Below are 17,621 nucleotides of genomic sequence, written 5' to 3'. Positions count from 1 at the left end.
GAGGTATTCCCCCCTAAGCCCAGGAGCTTCTGGACCCAGGGGGAAGGCTGCGCGGTGGCTAGGGGGGGAAGAGGCTTCCTTCACCCCTCCCCCCTTTCTAGAGCCCGTTGTAGTTAAAAGTACAACAGGCTTTAATTCTAGTCTAGTATATATATAAAATTCTAGAAGCTACTAAGGGTGCTCACCCCTCCCCTATATAAGCTAACTTTCCCGCCCAAAGTCACATGATATTGGAGGAATTAGCACTCTCCCCTCAGTACTCCCTCCTGCCACCGGAACAGGCAACTCAATCCATTATCAGTAGCCCACAATGGGGAAGGAGGGAGGGTTGTGTGACTGCACAGAAGACCACTTGATGAACAGTTACAGGTAAGTGCAACCCTGTTTTCATCTTTGTGGATTCTGTGCAGTCCCACATGGGAGATTGGCAAGATCATGCACCCAGGAGGTGGGTGTGGGCTTACATCGCGGAAGGATGGCCTTTGTAGACAGAAGGGATAGATAGATACAAAAATCCTTTATTGGCGTAAAAAACAATACAGGTAAAAAAGGTAAAGGTATCCCCTGTGCAAGCACCGAGTCATGTCTGACCCTTGGGGTGACGCCCTCTAGCGTTTTCATGGCAGACTCAATACGGGGTGGTTTGCCAGTGCCTTCCCCAGTCATTACCGTTTACCCCCCAGCAAGCTGGGTACTCATTTTACCGACCTCGGAAGGATGGAAGGCTGAGTCAACCTTGAGCCGGCTGCTGGGATTGAACTCCCAACCTCATGGGCAAAGCTTTCAGGCGGCTGCCTTACCACTCTGCGCCACAAGAGGCTCTTAAGGAGATACAAAATGGTACAATTATAAGAGTCAGGCAGAGTTACTCAATTTTGTTAAAAACAGGGAGTTAATACTAAAAACCTTTGCTAAAAATTTGCAATGCGGGTATAGTACCCTTGCCTTTATAAAAATCAGTTCTGAGATTGTCTCAGATCCTTTGCCAGCAACTGAGTCAAAGATTCACTCATTGTGGCACCTCTCATTGTGACAGCCATCCAACCATCGTGGGAAGCACACAGGGCCAGCGAGCCCTGTGGGTAAGACCCAAATGTTGAAGGAGGGTGCCCAACAACTTGTGACCCAGGGGAGGCCCAGAGACCCAGCCCGTAATTCCCCAGCCCCCATGTAGCTGAGAGCGCCAATCCTCCATGGATGCCAGCAGCGACTTGGGGCACCATTCCAGTATGGCAATAATCTCTTGCGGGAGCACAGACAGACTGGAAAATATGGCAGCTGCCAGTATGGAGTTGGCCCTGTGTGCTTCCCACGATGGTTGGATGGCTGTGTGGGTGTGTCCCAGCCTTCTGCAGGGCATTCGTCTTGCGGGTGGCATTCTGGGGCTCCAGAACGCTCAGGATTGCCGGAGGAGCCGGAAACCCCGTTGCCCTCTTGGGCATCCACCGCTGGCTTTGTGCAGCGGGATCCAGCGTCCTTGGGGGCGGCAATGCCTCTGTCAGCCCATGGAGCGCACATCCTCTTGCTCCCGGTTGCACTTTCCGGATTTGGCTGCTGTTCCTCCAATGGCACTGCTGCTGACGCACTCCGTGCGTGCGAGGAGGACGAAGTGGCCATGCTCTGGATCAATCCTCCAAAAGCCTGTCCGCACTCACCCTGCTGCTGAAGAGCTTGCTAATGCCGGCTTGCAAGACTTCGATGCCGCAGACATGGCGCTGAGCTCAGGAAGCCTCTGTCCAAGAGGATCGCAGGGCGATTGGTGCTGACCTCAGAAAGCAGCCCAGGAAGTCTCCATTAAGGTAGTTTCCCCTCTGTTCCCACATTGCTCTTCTTACAAGGGATGTTCTTCACTTTCTTTCCTTTTAAGGTTTAAAAAAAATATTTCTAGTAAAAGGAGTGTGAGGCTGAGAGCAGGGCTCGAAGCATCCTACTCAAGCAGTAGGGCAATCCAAACTGGCTGGTCAGGCTCGGGTCGCTCAGGAAGGCAGCTCTGAGACATTTGTATTTGAATGCCCTACCTGAGTGAGCAGAGGCATGACCTTAACCACCTTGGATGACTTCAGCCACACTGAAGGAGAACAACTGCTTGGTCTCTCTCTCCTTCACCAGTGGGGTAGCTGCAGCTCTAGACAGGGCAGATTCCTCCTTCGATTAGGCACCACTGGGACTGGCACTGAGCACACTTGAAGTGGCTGTTGGCCATAAATCAGCCGCTCGGACTCTCTCTCTTCGCAGGTCTTGAGGCGCTGAGGCCGTTTCCCAGAATGCTTCCAGGCAAACTGCTCTTCCTCCCCTCAATTTCTGGGGTGGTTTGGTAGCAAGGCTAAGGCATTGTCTTCTGTCAGAACAGAGGTGACGGACTCAGCTTATCCCTTTGGGGCTATTTCACCCCACTTTATTCTTTCTTTTAAAAATATTTATTTTATTTACTTATTTAAACAAGGCCCTGTCCTAAAACAGTGGACAATAATATCAGAATTCTGAGTCATTTGCCTCTCCTTCTGAATTTGAGGAAAAATTTCTCTTCAGTTTGTTGAACAGTCCTTTCTCAGTGGCAGCAGAAAAAGAACTGAGGGGAGAGTGCTAACCCCTCCCATATCATGTGACTTTGGGCAGGAAAGTCACCCTCTGTAGAGGGTGGGAGCTCTTGGGAGCTTCTAGAATTATATATATATTTGTGTATATATATACATATATATATGTATGTGTGTGTGTGTGTGTGTGTGTGCATATATGTATGTATGTATGTGTGTGTGTGTGTATGTATGTGTATGTATGTATGTATGTTGCTTGCGAGCTCTTTTCTGTGGCAGTCCTGCAATTCCGCAGAACCCATGTGGGACTGCACAGAAACCACGATTAAGAAAAACTAGTATCCTAAAAATCCCGATCAAACTGTTTAGAAATGTTTTCTGTATTTCAACATCTTTCATTTGTGTTGCAATAATTCACTGAAGTGGTTTCAGATGTTTCCTTTGGTTCAAGCTTCTGACCTTATATAGGCTGTTTCTCAATGGAATTTCAAGCACTCATTACTGAAGGGGCTTAATGAACTGCATTCCTATGCTCACTGAAAGAAATAATAATTTTATTTCTAGTTTTTCTTGGTTTTAATATTAATAGAAACTATTGAAAAGGTCTCAAAAAGGTACAGCACAAAACCACATAAACAAACCCAGTGTAAACAACAAGAAAGAAAAACTACAACATTCTAACAGTCTTCACCAAAGTTTACTATTCCTGTTTTAAATTACTGTTTCTACTTTTGACTCTACCAGCTTAGTTGCCATCACAACATACGCAATAAATTTGCCCAGTCAGCAAGGCTTAGTATGGAGCTTTTATAAACAAAATACTACCAAGCATACATTGGGATACAATGCATAGAAAAGTCACCCGTGAATGTTGATAAAGACCACTAACCAAAAGATTTTTATGTGAACTGGAAGACTTCTTCCCACCATGAGAATCACTATAAGTTTGACTCTGTTGAGTAAAATATTAGAAAATTACAATCATATAATCATATATGTGATTATTTTATTTTAATAAATACTTCCTTTAATATCTTCACTCCCAGAGGAAAAGCTGGGAAATGTATTATATCGCATGGTTTAGCCTTTCCCTCCATTAAATGCTGAATACATTTATTTTACCTGAACACACTGACATACACTCATAAGTTTGATCACAGGATGAGGAGCACAGAAATATGCCTATAGAAGTCACAGATGAGATTTTGGGGGAGAGGAGGGGTTACCTGCATTTTGTATCACAAGGGGATATATGCAGAAAATATCATGGTCATCCTAAGGGTATGAGGAATGTAATTGTTTTGAAGTGCTTTTCAGAACTTCCGACAGGCTAAATTATTTAAAATAGTTTTCAAAACGGCAGATAACCAATTTATATTATAGTTCATTATTAATTCTGATTTGCATGTTTTAAATCTGTTGTATTTTTTAGAGTTGCAAGTTGCCTCAGATCCTTTGGTAGAGAAACAAGACACAATGGTTTTTGAAAAGGCAATAGTGTGACATGAAGGGAAAGGTAAGATTTAAGTTACTGCACATTAATTAAACTACATTTGAATGTGTGATATGAAAGCATCTCCCTCTACTACTCAATGAACTATCATTGAACCACAATTTACATTCAGTAGTATAGGAATCTAGAAAATTAAAGATTATGTGATAAATTCAATTGAATAAATTCATTTTGAACTAGCTCCACAATGTCATGAACCATCTCATATTATTCTGAAGAGCACACACAGAAACCTTGGTAAAGATGATCAGCAAACTCATCACCCATGTAGAAAAACCTGCCACACAACATGATGTCAAAGTATGCATCATTTCATTACAGCTTAACAGCAAAGACTACTGACATATAAGTACAACTCATGTAGTCCCATAGAACAGAACCTACATCCTCAGAGCCATTGTTAGGTTGCAGGGAAAGGATAGCCACAAATGGAACACATTTATGCCTGGGCTACAAGTTGCCCTTACTCAGGCAAGATTTTCAAAATGATACTTCCTATGACTTTGATCCACTACATGCGGGGGGGGGGGGAATCCCCTTTTAAAAATCCTTCGACAGGAAAGACAGGACCTCCAATCACACTAATTCATGCTGAAGTATTGATAATCAACTGAACCACTCTTGTATTCAGTCAAGAAATGTAAATTGTCCACATATTTAATATGAATTTTTTGCACAATACTTTTCTCATTATCGTGCAACATTATTAATTAGAAAATAAAACTTAATAGAAATGGCAATGAAAGTATAATGGAAAGTAAAAATAAAGACCAACAGAAATTCAAATTTTTGACATACCATATATACTCTCACATAAGCCGAGTTTTCCAGCACAGTTTTTAGCACTAAAAAGCCCTCCTTGGCTTATACTTGGGTAATTGAAATAACAGCCTGCTCCCAGCCAGCCAATCGTAGCATTGCCTTTGCAAGCTGAGGTTGTTGCTCCCAGCCAACTAGCTGTAGCATTGCCCTTGCAAGCTGAACTTTTTGCAAATGAGCTACTTGCTCCCAAGCTAACCGTTGCCTTCTGCAATGATAATGAAAGCTGAGCTTCCTCTGGCAGCTTGTACTACATCAATGGTTTGACTGAGGGATTTTGACATTTCCCCCCTTCTTTTCCTATTCTTTTGATTTCTGTGGGTGGGGTGGGTTTTGGAGTGCTTTGAGATTTACTGCTTCTTTCTCCTAGTGTTTTTTTCTTCTTTTATCTGAGGGGCAGCATTGTTTGCATTTTCTTCTAGGGGTTGTGTTTCTTTTAAAAGTTGATTTTTACAGTTCTTTCTTTCAGTTTTAAGTTTTGTTGTTGTTGTTGTTGTTGTTAGGTGCGAAGTGGTGACCGATCCATTGCGACCCCATGGACAACGATCCTCCAGGCCTTCCTTTAAGTTTTACAGTTCTTTATTTCAGTGTTTTGTTCTGGGGGGGGACTGTAGCCCCCAGTTTGGTAGCTGTTGTTGTAGTAGGTTGCCAACTTCGAGTATTGTTGTTCTGCTCTGGTTTGCTGGCCTGGGGGGGCACTGTTGGGTTCTACTGCCAGAGCTGTTCTCACAGAGCAGTTCTATCAGTGCTATCTAAGGGTGTCTGGCATCAAGAGAGGAAGGGAAGGCAATTGTAATCCACTTTGAGACTCTTTGGTTAGTGAAAAGCAGAGTACAAAAGCTAGCAGCCATTCATCCTTTTGACTTTTCTGTATTTGTTGGAGGGGGAGGATGGATGGGAGAGCCTGTGATGATGGAGCATGATGATTACTGTATATACCCACATATAAACTGACCCGCATATAAGCTGAGGCACCTAATTTTACCACAAAATCTGGGCAAATTTATTGACTCGTATATAAGCTGGGGGTGGGAAATGCAGCAGCTACTGGTAAATTAAGCACTGGTAAGCGCTTAATCTATGCTCCATCATCACAGGCTCTCCCATTCATGACAGTCAGTTCTTACATCTCTCTAGCTCAGCATTTTATGAAAATATTTTCCAGCCATTACTTCTCATCATTGTGGACAAAATATTATGTGAACCAACCAAAAGCATGTTAACTCTTGACTACGCACCAAAAGATCTCTCCTTCTGGAGGTACTTGCTCTGCTCCTGTGTGACCCACTGACATCCAATGAGGCGCTCTTAAGAACAAAATTGTTATATAATGAAACTCAACATAAAACTTCTCTGCAAAAATGTTGTTTAAAATGAAGGTTTTTATGTGATTTCTATGAACATCTACATTTTATTTTTGTTTTATTCTAAAGTAATGTCCTGTATCTTGTTACTCTGCTTAACTAAAGCGTTCACTTTGCATTAATGAAATACATTTTGCACTAACAAAATGCACCACTTTTTTAGCTGATTAAAGTAACATCCTGACCCCAACTGTAATTATATTTCTCTCACCATATTTGCATGCATACAGATGGGGCATTCCAAACCAAATCAGCAGTACTCTTACATACGTAGGATGTACACTAAACTGCCAAATTAAAAAAAATGCAAACCATCCTCCATGATCAAGATGTATTTATTTGATAGTTAAGAATGTGTCTAGAAAGTAAGAAAAAATCTTTCAGCCCATTTTAAAACTTACATTACCAGTAGATGTTCGCTACTGCCAAATATCTCTCCTAGTTACTGTGTCCATACACTGCTACCATCATTGAATATATAATGTAATTGAATTAAACAATGCAAGTTAAATTCCATTTAACAGTATGCCATTCAGTCATTTTTACATACTTAATAGTAGTAACATGCTAGCTAGAAAATATATTTCAGGACAGCATTGCTCAAGAATTTCTATCCAAATAGCTGCAATTTTCATTTAAAATTCTTAATTTAATTGCATAATATGAAAATATACAAAAATGATTTATATGATGTATGGAATTTAAATTTTATTCACAGTATTTAATCCACAGTATGTTACATATTCAGATGTCTCTTCAATGCATACTCCCAGTAATTTGAAAAGGGGTAGATGAAATTTAGCAGTTGGTGAAAAATAACCAAAGCTATTAACTGGGGCAAAACATCCTAAACGTTTACTGCCAATTGCTGTAGTCTGTTTATTTTGGCACTACAGCACTTCACATTTTTAAGAGATCCCAAGTTTCAAAACATAACCTTAATGGCTGTTGTATGAATAGTACACCTTCAAAAACTCCTATATCAGGAAGGAATCTAGTCTACATACAATTACTGTGACTTAGACTTCTGTGGAAAGGATTGCTCTTCTGCTTGCATAAAAGCCAGCAGCATGGACTAGTATGACAGAATCCAAACCAAGAGCACCAGCCCTCCTTGTTATGTAAGAAATGCCTGCTGTTGAAAGAATATTCCTCAGATAAGAGGAATCCTGAAATCTAATTCATTATTTTTGAAACATTTCAAACATAATAAAATTCTATAAAAACATAAAAGCTTTATGAACTTTACCATAAGTAAAAACTACTAACCCGGTGGCTACCAGCATTCCGAGAGGACACCAAGCCATCAGCTCCCTAATTACAGAATTAAACAATAAATGAAGTGACATTTAAAAGAAGGAGAGGAAGGAAAAGAGAAAGAGATTCATATTTAGTACAAACCAGGTATGACCGATGGCTGGGCCGGTGTGAATACTTAGCCTTCTCTGAATCATCCTACAAAAGGGGATACCAGATAGCAAGTTATTTATGAAAAAATAAGAGTACAAGAGCTAGTATTTTCAACCCAGAAAAAGATTCAGAATTTTTGGTACAAAACAGGGATATACTGATCACAGAGATCAGTCTGATTATTCTTTAAATGGAGTCTTTAATTTGCCATCTATCACCATTTCCCCTAAATTTGTTTCCACACTGAGGTAAATAACTGATTATAAAGAATAGAAGGCATGCAAACATCATTCTTTAATGTAATTAGCAAAGATAGACCAGAATTCATAAATTTGAAATAAGCTGATAGAAACACTGCAGATTTCCTTTAGAAAATATCTAATATCAACTAGCCACATGCAATTCATTTTGGATAGTCCAAAAAGTACTCAAATCAATGTTGATTTGGACCCCTTTTGGACAAATCCAGCCCAAATTGCACTTCCTTGTAAGTTAAACTGCCAGAATCAGTCTTGGTCGAAGCACCAAACTATGATTCAGGTGCAATTTGGTCATTCAGGGATTGAGCAGTTTAAAGGAACTGAAGTTTTCCTTTTCCGTCTATTCTGTGGTCTGGGAGGTCAGGGGTTTGAGATAGAGGCACCAGCTGCAGAAGCCCCTCCTCTAAAGAACCTCCAAGTGTCTAAAAGGTTGGACAAGGGGGTCCGATTCTACAGGCACTCAAAGAGGGTGCCCTCATCCGACCTTCATTGTATTCCAGTGGCAAGCAGGGGGGAAAAAGATAAGAACAGAGAATCTTTTCCCTCTTGCCATTGGAAACAATGGAAGTTGGTTGTAGGCACCCTCTCTGGGTGCCTGTAGAATTGGACACCCTAGTCCAATATTTTTGAAACTTTGGGGTTCTTTTGAAGAGGGGCTCCTGCAAATTTGATGCCTCTACCTCAAATCCCTGCCCTCCCCACTGACCACAGAATAGACAGAAAGGGGAAACTTCACAATTATTTTAATTGCATCAAATCCAAACCAGGGGAGGGTGCTTCAGATTTGGTCCAAACAAAAAATTATCCAACTTTTTTTCTTTTTGCACATGCCTAAAGCCAACTTCTACTTCTTTAATAACTTCTTTAATAACTTCATATTCTAATACTAAAGTGGTTAATGCTACACAATTCACAGGAATTGTAACAGGAAAAATATGATTTTTAAATTAACCAAAAGAAAATGAATGTTGTGTGTGTGTGAAAACCACACAATGAGGACTGAAAATGCTTCAGCACATGAGCAGTAGACAAGTGGCAATTATTCTGCTGCAGTCTCATATCTGAGTGCTGAGCACTTAACCAAATGTTTAGTGAATCCTTAAGGGGGAAATCTTGGGCCAGGGATTTCCAAATTGCTCTGTTTTCCTAATATTTCTCACAGATAGTACTCTATACTATTACATATATATAAACAGGTGGAGACAGTACAATTATGTAACAAATAGGGGCAAAGCCAATTGTATTTTAATATACAATGGACTCTAGTATGGGTGCCCATGGGGTGGGGGCTCGCAGGGTTCCTTGAGGGCTCCTGGGGCGGCGTCCCCGCTGTCCCCTCCCCCTGATTTGGTGGCTTCGGCGCGGTGACAAGAGGAGGGCCAGTGCATCTCTGGCATGCCGGGCCTGCTCCTTGCACTGCGGCGAAGCCTTTATGCCCCCCCCTGGGCTCGCCACAGCGAAAGAAGCAGGCCTGGCTCATCTCTGACGCGTTGTCACCGTGTCACCTTCTCACCGTGTCAATGTGTTTTCCCCCTTCCCCCGAGGTCCCGGCTTCAGCGCAGCCAGAAGAGCAGGCCCGTCACGTTGCAGACATGGCGGGCCTACTCTTCTGGGCACGTCAAAGCCATCCTGCCACCCCCCTCCCCGCCCAAGGCTTGCTGGAGGGAAAGGAGCAGGGCCGCCGCGTCTCTGACCTGGTGGCCCTGCTCCTTTCCTGGCGGCGAAGCCTCTTCCTCTGGCCCACTCACCGCAGAGTCCAGGACGGGCCAATGGGGAGCCATGTGCAGCACTTGGCCCTATAGTGACACTTGGACGGGCCCCTCCAAGTTTTTATCACGGACCCACCCCGCCCCTTTCTTCTCCCACCTAGCCCTTACTGTTTTATTTTTACTGCTCCGCAGGAGCGGTCTATAGATGATGTAGCATTTTTGCTGATGTGAATTGTGATACTATCTTAAGATCCATCAATAAACGGCCAGAGAAATATATTGACAGAATGGACATTTTAAAAATCAACCGCCATTTAGAGATTAATAAGGAAGCCTACTTCTACAAGCATATTTAAACCAAAAATATGACTTGCATGTGTGCTATAGCTGCTTAATTATAAGGCCAAGGAAATGAATGCAATTACATAATCTTAGCCGTTTCTAATCAGAACCTTTATGAGAATTTTTTATTTTCATTGAGATGAATAATTAAACAGTTACTGCTATTTTACATCAGATGGCATCATACTGATTTTAGGGCATAATGCACTGAGAACAGAAAATGTTTGTAAAACTATATATATATGTATTCTTCATTCGCTTGAGACTGACTGACCCAGCAATATCTGCTGGTCTCCCCATGAAGCCATCTGACCTCCCTAGGGGTGTTTGTTGAAGTTGTTGTTAAATCAAGCCTGTTGTAGTATTCTATTAATTTTGGAATCACTATTGGAATTGCTGTTCATGTGTTATGACATATGCCTATGATGTTTTATGTAATACCCAACAACGTTCCACGTAAACCACCCTGAACCATATGGAAGGGCAGTATAAAAATCTAAGAAAATAAATGAAAAAAAATGTTTGTGTGTGTGTTTGTCCAGGAAATCTCAATACTAATATTGGTAACAAGTATGAGTATTCTTTACAACCAACTGCTGAATGCAGTCCTACTCTTATTAAGAGTCAATCTTAATCTTACCAATAATATCAGGAAGTCCCAAAAATGGAGAATGGCCAAAGAATACAATTTATTTATTTAAACAAAGCATAACATGAAATACTGTTCCTGAAGTTCCCTTTATTCAATACTATTATATAACTCATAGTATGCTCCAGCCAAAATTAAACAATTTTAAAACCCATGGGAGAGCTATACACATACTTATCATTTGGATCCATTTTAAGAAAAGCTACCATTGTTTTTATTTACTGGGCACATAATTCTATTTCACATTTATTTCAACAGGAAACCAAGATGGATAACAGAACTAAAACAATTCAAAGCAACCAATAGACAATAATACACTTACAACCATCAAAAGCAGGCACCTAATACAATCCATTTTTAAGAACTCTGCCCAAGAATTCCCAGACTCCACTAATGTTTTATTTCATCATGTAAATTTCTGTATATAAATTTAAACTTTTATTCAAACATATATGTAACTAACTGTTCATGCAAGTTCTATTTATCTATGATGTACTCTACCAATCAAACTGCACACAATATACAAGCTATTAGTAAGAGCATCACTGCAATCATATTAGTGTTCTTATAACACTCAATGGGCAATCCTGGCCTACCATCCACTTTTGGATATGTCCCCATTTTCTATCATAAGAATGTTGAGAAAGCTACAAAAAAGGTAAAAATAATCTTACTTGACAATTAAAAGATTCCAACATTCTCATCCTACTCAGATTTTTCCGAAGTATAGAAAACTCAAGACATTCATATACAACGATTGTATGAAATCAAATGTAGGTTAGAATCCAGTAGCCCCTTAGAAACCCACAAAATTGTAAGGACATTTCGAGCGTCAAACCTCTCTTCATCAGTATGAAACAAGGCATCTTTAAAAGCTGCATTGGGCCTCTATCTTTATTTGGCCTCCACAGATTTATTCTGTTAGCATATGAATCTAGTATTACAAAAAATGAACCTGATACACGCTAAGGTTCTAAGCTAATCTTGCTACTGTTCTGGCAGGTGATGTAATTGCTGGGAAGAATACTGCCACAAATATTGATTGCTGTCGGAGTTAATCTGCATTGCATGATGGAAAGCATAAAAAAAAACTTTTCCTGGCTGAAATCCAACAGGTTAACTTCATCCTTTGAATTTTCAAACTATTCTTGGGAATTGCAGAGGATCACATACAAACATTGGCATTTGGTGGACCATATTAAGGGCTGCAGTGAAAAACCACTTATTGTTTTGCGTCGGGGTACAAATATTTCAAAAATAATTATCCCTTTAAAATGTCCCATTGATACTTTACCATGGGGCAATTACCGCTATGGCAAATGTATGGTGTGTAAAAATATGATAGAAACTAAAGAATACCAACACACTAATGGTTTCAGAGCTCAAATCAAACAATTCATTACTTGTGAATACAATAACATTCTATACATGATCATTTACAAATATACATTGTGCTATGTGGGAATGTCCACCAGACCCCTGGAAGTCCTGATTTCTGAGCATAGGAGCCATTTGAGAAATAAGATTAAAGATGCTCTTCCTCTTGTCCAACATTACTTGGAATGTAACCATAGTCTGGAAGAATTTACATTTCTGGATCTGGAACAGCTTCATTCTTCATTATATATACTAAGGATAAGGATAAAATTCAAACACCTCCAACAAAATGCAAACACCTTCATCATCTGGACATGGGTCTCAATGCTAACATTGACTATAGCTGCTTTTTGTAAAATTATTTGTGTCATTTTTGAATGTATAGGGCCCCTTTAAGTAATTAGTTATACCTGGAATTGCCAGTTTCTGTATAAATACTAATTGATGCTAGCCTTCCACGGGCAGCTTTGAAAACAAACCCCATATTGTGATGAGCATCAGCCGATGTGATATGAAATATTATTAGTTAGAATATTACAATATTGAAGATATGCTGCATTGTAGCTTGGAAATATTTTGTTATAACACTTTTTGAGAGATGATGTTTAAATATGAATTTATATACTAATTTATGTACTTATTTGCATTACACAGCAACCAATCACAAAGACAGGCAGAAGGAGGGCAACAAGCTAGGACCCTGTTCTGGTTGACTCTTGAATGTGTGCTAATATTAAATATACTAGTGGATATTACTGCACTAAACAGAGTTGCACTTACGTATAACTTGTTCATCGAGTGGTCTTCTGTGCAGTCACACATGGGTACTGCGGAATCGCAGGCCAGCCATGGAGAAAGAGCTAGCCAGCTATATATGTAAAATTCTAGAAGCTTCCAAGAGTGGTCACCCCTCCCCTACAGAGGATGATTTCCTCACCCAAAGTCACGTGATGTGGGAGGGTTTAGCACTGCGCCCTCAGTTCTCCTTCCTGCCGCCGGATCAGACCATCAATCCATTAAGCTGTCCACAGCGGGGAAGGAGGGCGGGTTGTTTGACTGCACAGAAGACCACTTGATGAGAAACAGTTACAAGTAAGTGCAACTCTGTTTTCATCTTCATGGTTTCTGTGCAGTCCCACATGAGAGACTAGCAAGATCACTCCACCCGGAGGTGGGTGTAGGTTTACACCACAGAAATGGATTAGAATACCGCTTCACCCACAGTAACTCCTTTCCAGGAGTTGACATCCACAACATAGTAGTAGAGAAATGCGGGGCATTGCCGGGGTCGTCATACTGCAGATATCTCTTAGAGGTGATCGAGCCATGAAGGCATACCCACTATAACCTGCTACCCCCTTGAGCCTTCACAGAATCAGCTTCTCCGTCAGATGGCTCTCCAGCCTCTGCTTAAAAATTTCCAAAGATGGAGAACCCAACACCTCCCAAGGAAGCCTGTTCCACTGAGAAACTGCTCTAACTTTGAGGAACTTCTTCGGGATGATTAGATGGAATTTCTTTTGAATTAATTTCATCCTATTGGTTCTGGTCCGTCCCTCCAGAACAAGAGAAGAACTCTGCTCCATCCTCTATATCAGGGGTAAGCAACCTGTATTCCTCCAGATGTCCATGGACTACAATTCCCATGAGCCCCTGCCAGTGTTTGCTGGCAGGGGCTCATAGGAACTGTAGTCCATGAACATCTGGAGGACCACAAGTTGACTACCCCTGCTCTATATGACAGCCTTTTAAATACTTGAAGATGGTTATCAGATCCCCTCTCAGTCGTCTCTTCTCCTGGCTAAACAGAGCAAGCTCCCCCAACCTTTCTTCATATGTCTCCAAACCCTACACCATCTTTCTTGCCCACATCTGGACACGCTCCAGTTTGTCTATATCACTCTTCAACTGGGGTGCCCAAAACGGAACACAGTACTCCAAGTGAGGCCAAAACACAGCAGACTAAAGCAGTACCATCACCTTCCGTGATCTGGACACGATACTCCATTTGATACAGTCCAAAATCCCATTTGGCTTTTTAGCCACCAAGTCACACTGCTGACTCATGTTCAATGTATAGTCTACTAAGACTCCTAGATCCTTTTTGCACATGCTACTGCCAAGACAAGTCTTGGCAATCCTATATCTGGTTTTTCTGGTTTTTCCTACCTAAATACAGAACTTTACATTTGTCACTATTGAACTTCATTTTATTCAGTTTAGCCCACTTCTCGAGCCTATCAAGACCATCCTGTATTCTGATTCTGTCTTCTGTTGTGTTTCCTACCCTCCCAGTTTAGCATAGTCTGCAAATTTAATAAGTATCCATTCTAATCCGTAATTCAAATCATTTATAAATATGTTGAACAACACAGGTCCCAGGGCAGATCCCTGGGGCACTCCAATTGTCACTCTTCTCCAAAAGAATGCTGAACCATTAACAAGTACCCTCTGGGTATGATCTGTCAACCAATATTAGGATCCATACCATGTTTTACCAACGTGTCAACAAGCATATCATGTGGAACCTTATCAAAAGCTTTACTGAAATCCAGATAAACTATGTCCACGGTATTACCCCGATCCAGCAAGGTAGTCACTTTCTCGAAAATAGAGATAAGGTTGGTCTAACAGACTTGTTCTTGCAAAACCCACGCTGAGTCTTAGAAATCATAGTTCACAGTTCCAACTGCTCAAGGACCAAGTGTTTGATTTGTTCCAAAATGTTGCCAGCTACAGATGTCAAGGTGATGGGTACATAGTTGCCAGGTTCCTCCTTTTTCCCTTTCTTGAATATGGGGAGAACATTTGCCTGCCTCCAATCATCTGGCACTTTCCCTGTTTTACAAGAAGTGTCAAAAAGAATGGACAGAGGTTCAGAGATGACATCTGCAAGTTCATTCACTACCCTTGGATCCAATTCATCTGGCCCAGAAGACTTCATCTCATTTAAGGAAACTAAGTGTTTGTGGACTGCCCCAACAGTGATCCTAGGCCACCATTCCCATCTCTCTTGTTGTGTTACGTTTTTGCCACATTGAGCACTATCTCCCTCACAAGACTGAGGAGAAAAAGGAGTTAAGCAGTTTAGCCCTCTCATCTTCATCATAATCTTCATCATCATCATCATCTTCACCATCATCATCACCTTCACCAGTTATAATTTTCGTTTCTTGTCCTCACAGTGGTCCTACCATTTCCCTACTCTTTTTCTTTCTTGAAATATAACTAAAGAAGCCTGTTTTGCTATGTTTAGCACTTCTTGCTAGCCTAAGATTTCCCAACAATTATTGGTTATTTGTTTATATTCATCCTTGGTAATAAGGTCTTCCTTCCATTTCCTAAATGACTATTATTCCTCAAATCATGTTACAACTGCTTATGTAGCCACCTTGGCTTCCTTAGGTTCCTTCCATCTTTTCTTCTCAAGGGAATTGTCTGTGATTGAGCCTTCAGTATATCACTTTTAAGAAACTCCAGCACTCTTGGACTCTCATCGCTAAGTCTTTCTGACCACAGGACTCTACCCAACATACCTTTAAGTCTGTTAAAATTGGCTTTTCTGAAGTCCAGTCTATACGTCCAAGTACGTAAAGGTTTTCTCCTTCCTACAATTGAAAATTCCAAAAGCACACAGTCACTACAGCCAAGTGTGCCCACTACTTCCACCTCATCTACCAATTCTTCCCTATTGATGAGTATCAAGTCTAAAATAGCAGAACCCTGGTTCCCCTCTCTACTTTCTGAGAAATGAAGCTGTCAGCAAGACAAGATAAGAATTTAACAGAGTTCGTATTTTTAGCAGAGCTGGTCCTCCAACAGATACCTGGGTAATTGAAGTCACCCATGACCACTGTTTCCCCTTCTTGAAAATTCTATAATTTGGTCTAGCAGCATCTCATTCAAGTCCTTTGACTGGCTTGGTGGTCTATAGCAGACTCCCACAATAATACCTTTCTCATTTCCTACTCCTTTTATATTTACCCAAATACACTCAACTGAACTTTCATGCTCAGCTACCTGTATTTCTTCACAAGTATAATGATTAACATATATTGCTATACATCCCTCCTTCTTGTCTATCCCTTTTGAATAGATTGTACCCCTCTTTTCTAGTATTCCAATTGTGAGTAATATCCCACCAAGTTTCTGTGATTCCTATTAGGTCATAGCCCCCTTCCTCTTTTCCGACTACTAGTTCCTCCTGCTTGTTTCCCATATTCTGTGCATTAGTGTAGAGACATCTTAATCCATTCTTTGTGTGCCTCGTGGTTTTGATTTTTTGAACTTCCTTGTAAGCTAGTAGTTCCCTTCTTATGTAACATTCCCTGTAGTTTTGCAATCTTCTCATCTTCAGTTCTTGCCATCACACCAAGTTCTGAATTTACGTCTCGCTCCCCCTTTGGTTTTAGTTTAAAGCCCTCTTCACCAGGTGTGCAAGGGTTCTCCCAAAAATACTTTTTCCGTTCCTTGTGAGTGCATACCGTCTCCAGATAGTAGCCCCTCATATTGACATCGTAGATCATGATCCAGAAATCCAAGCCTGATGACACCAGTGATGTATCTAATGATTTACTTGCATGATTTTTCTCTCTTTTCCTAAGCCATGGCCACTTACAGGAAGGACTGATGAAAACATAACCCGCATTCCCAGGTCCTTTACCTTTTTCCACAGATCCACAAAGTTTTTTTTTAATATGTTCCATGCTCTGCTAGGCAGTATTATTTGTTCCTACATGGATAAGAAGGAAGGCGTAATGATCTGTTGGCTTGATGAGCCTGTCCAGCTGTTCTGTGACATCCTTGATGCGTGCACCAGGTAGGCAGCAGACCTCTTGAGACAACAAATTTGGTCTACACACTTTGGCCTCTATAACTCTCAGGAGGGAATCCCCAATTTCCAGTACCTATTTCTTTGTACCCTTGGGAGCAGAACTAAAACTCTCATCTGTGGGAGCCTGTGAAGTGTTTCCTGGTCTACATTGGGGCTTGCTCTTCATGGAGAATAGCACATCCTGTTTTCCTGAATCAACTTCTTCAGGTTGATCTTGGATCTGATTGCTGAGCATCAGTGGGTCAGACCTTCTCCTTATTCTTCTACTCCTATGTGTAACATCCTTCCCTTTATTACCCTCCTGTGATATGTGCTCCTGATTTTGTTTTGATAGATTTTCCTCCTCCTGCAGTGTATTCAATCGTTCCTCTAATCCCCGGACCTTCTCCTCCAGCAGGGCCACTAATTTACACTTGCTGCATTTGTAAAAATTGTCCCCCCGAGGTAAGAAGACAAACATTCCACAGATGGTACATATCACTATGTGAGCTTCTTCAGTCTTCATGCCACTTTGATTCATCTGAAATGCTCCACAAACAGTCCTAACACTTCACTGATCCGTTTGACTTGATCTTCCAGCGAAGAGCCAACAGCCAAGAGTCCTTGGCTCCTTACAGAGTATTCTGGTTTGATCCAAAACCCAAGTGTCCTTTGGATTTCCTTCTCTCAGCTCCTCTAAGATCTGCCACCTCTGGCAAGCAAGAGTCTTTTATAGCACAAAGGCCTATTCAGCAGAGGGCAGATCTAGCAGTCAGCTCCTGAGATAATACTTCCTCCTTCTCCCAGCACCTCCAAGTACTGAAAGAAAGT

At 41.2% G+C, this 17,621-nt stretch overlaps 1 protein-coding gene across 20 annotated transcripts in view; it reads right to left on the bottom strand.

The window, feature by feature from the left end:
• Positions 1 to 17,621, bottom strand: part of LRRFIP2 (LRR binding FLII interacting protein 2) — a 72,488-nt gene that overhangs the window by 34,690 nt on the left and 20,177 nt on the right. For 9 of the 20 annotated variants that reach the window (XM_077303917.1, XM_077303919.1, XM_077303910.1 and 6 more), the window contains 5 exons: positions 11,197 to 11,247; positions 7,632 to 7,685; positions 7,500 to 7,544; positions 6,105 to 6,173; positions 3,424 to 3,486 (listed from right to left, as the gene is read on the bottom strand). The exons of 6 other annotated variants lie outside the window; for them this stretch is intronic. In XM_077303917.1, coding sequence (XP_077160032.1) covers positions 3,424 to 3,486; positions 6,105 to 6,173; positions 7,500 to 7,544; positions 7,632 to 7,685; positions 11,197 to 11,247 — 282 coding nt within the window. The remainder of the gene's footprint in view (positions 1 to 3,423; positions 3,487 to 6,104; positions 6,174 to 7,499; positions 7,545 to 7,631; positions 7,686 to 11,196; positions 11,248 to 17,621) is intronic. 5 more of the 20 variants (XM_077303923.1, XM_077303926.1, XM_077303924.1 and 2 more) reach the window with 3 other exon arrangements.

This window comes from Paroedura picta, chromosome 11 (assembly GCF_049243985.1).
Source record: "Paroedura picta isolate Pp20150507F chromosome 11, Ppicta_v3.0, whole genome shotgun sequence".
Classification (NCBI taxonomy): domain Eukaryota; kingdom Metazoa; phylum Chordata; class Lepidosauria; order Squamata; family Gekkonidae; genus Paroedura; species Paroedura picta.
The sequence above is the reverse complement of the archived record's forward strand: the minus strand, read 5'-3'. Positions and strand labels throughout refer to the sequence as shown.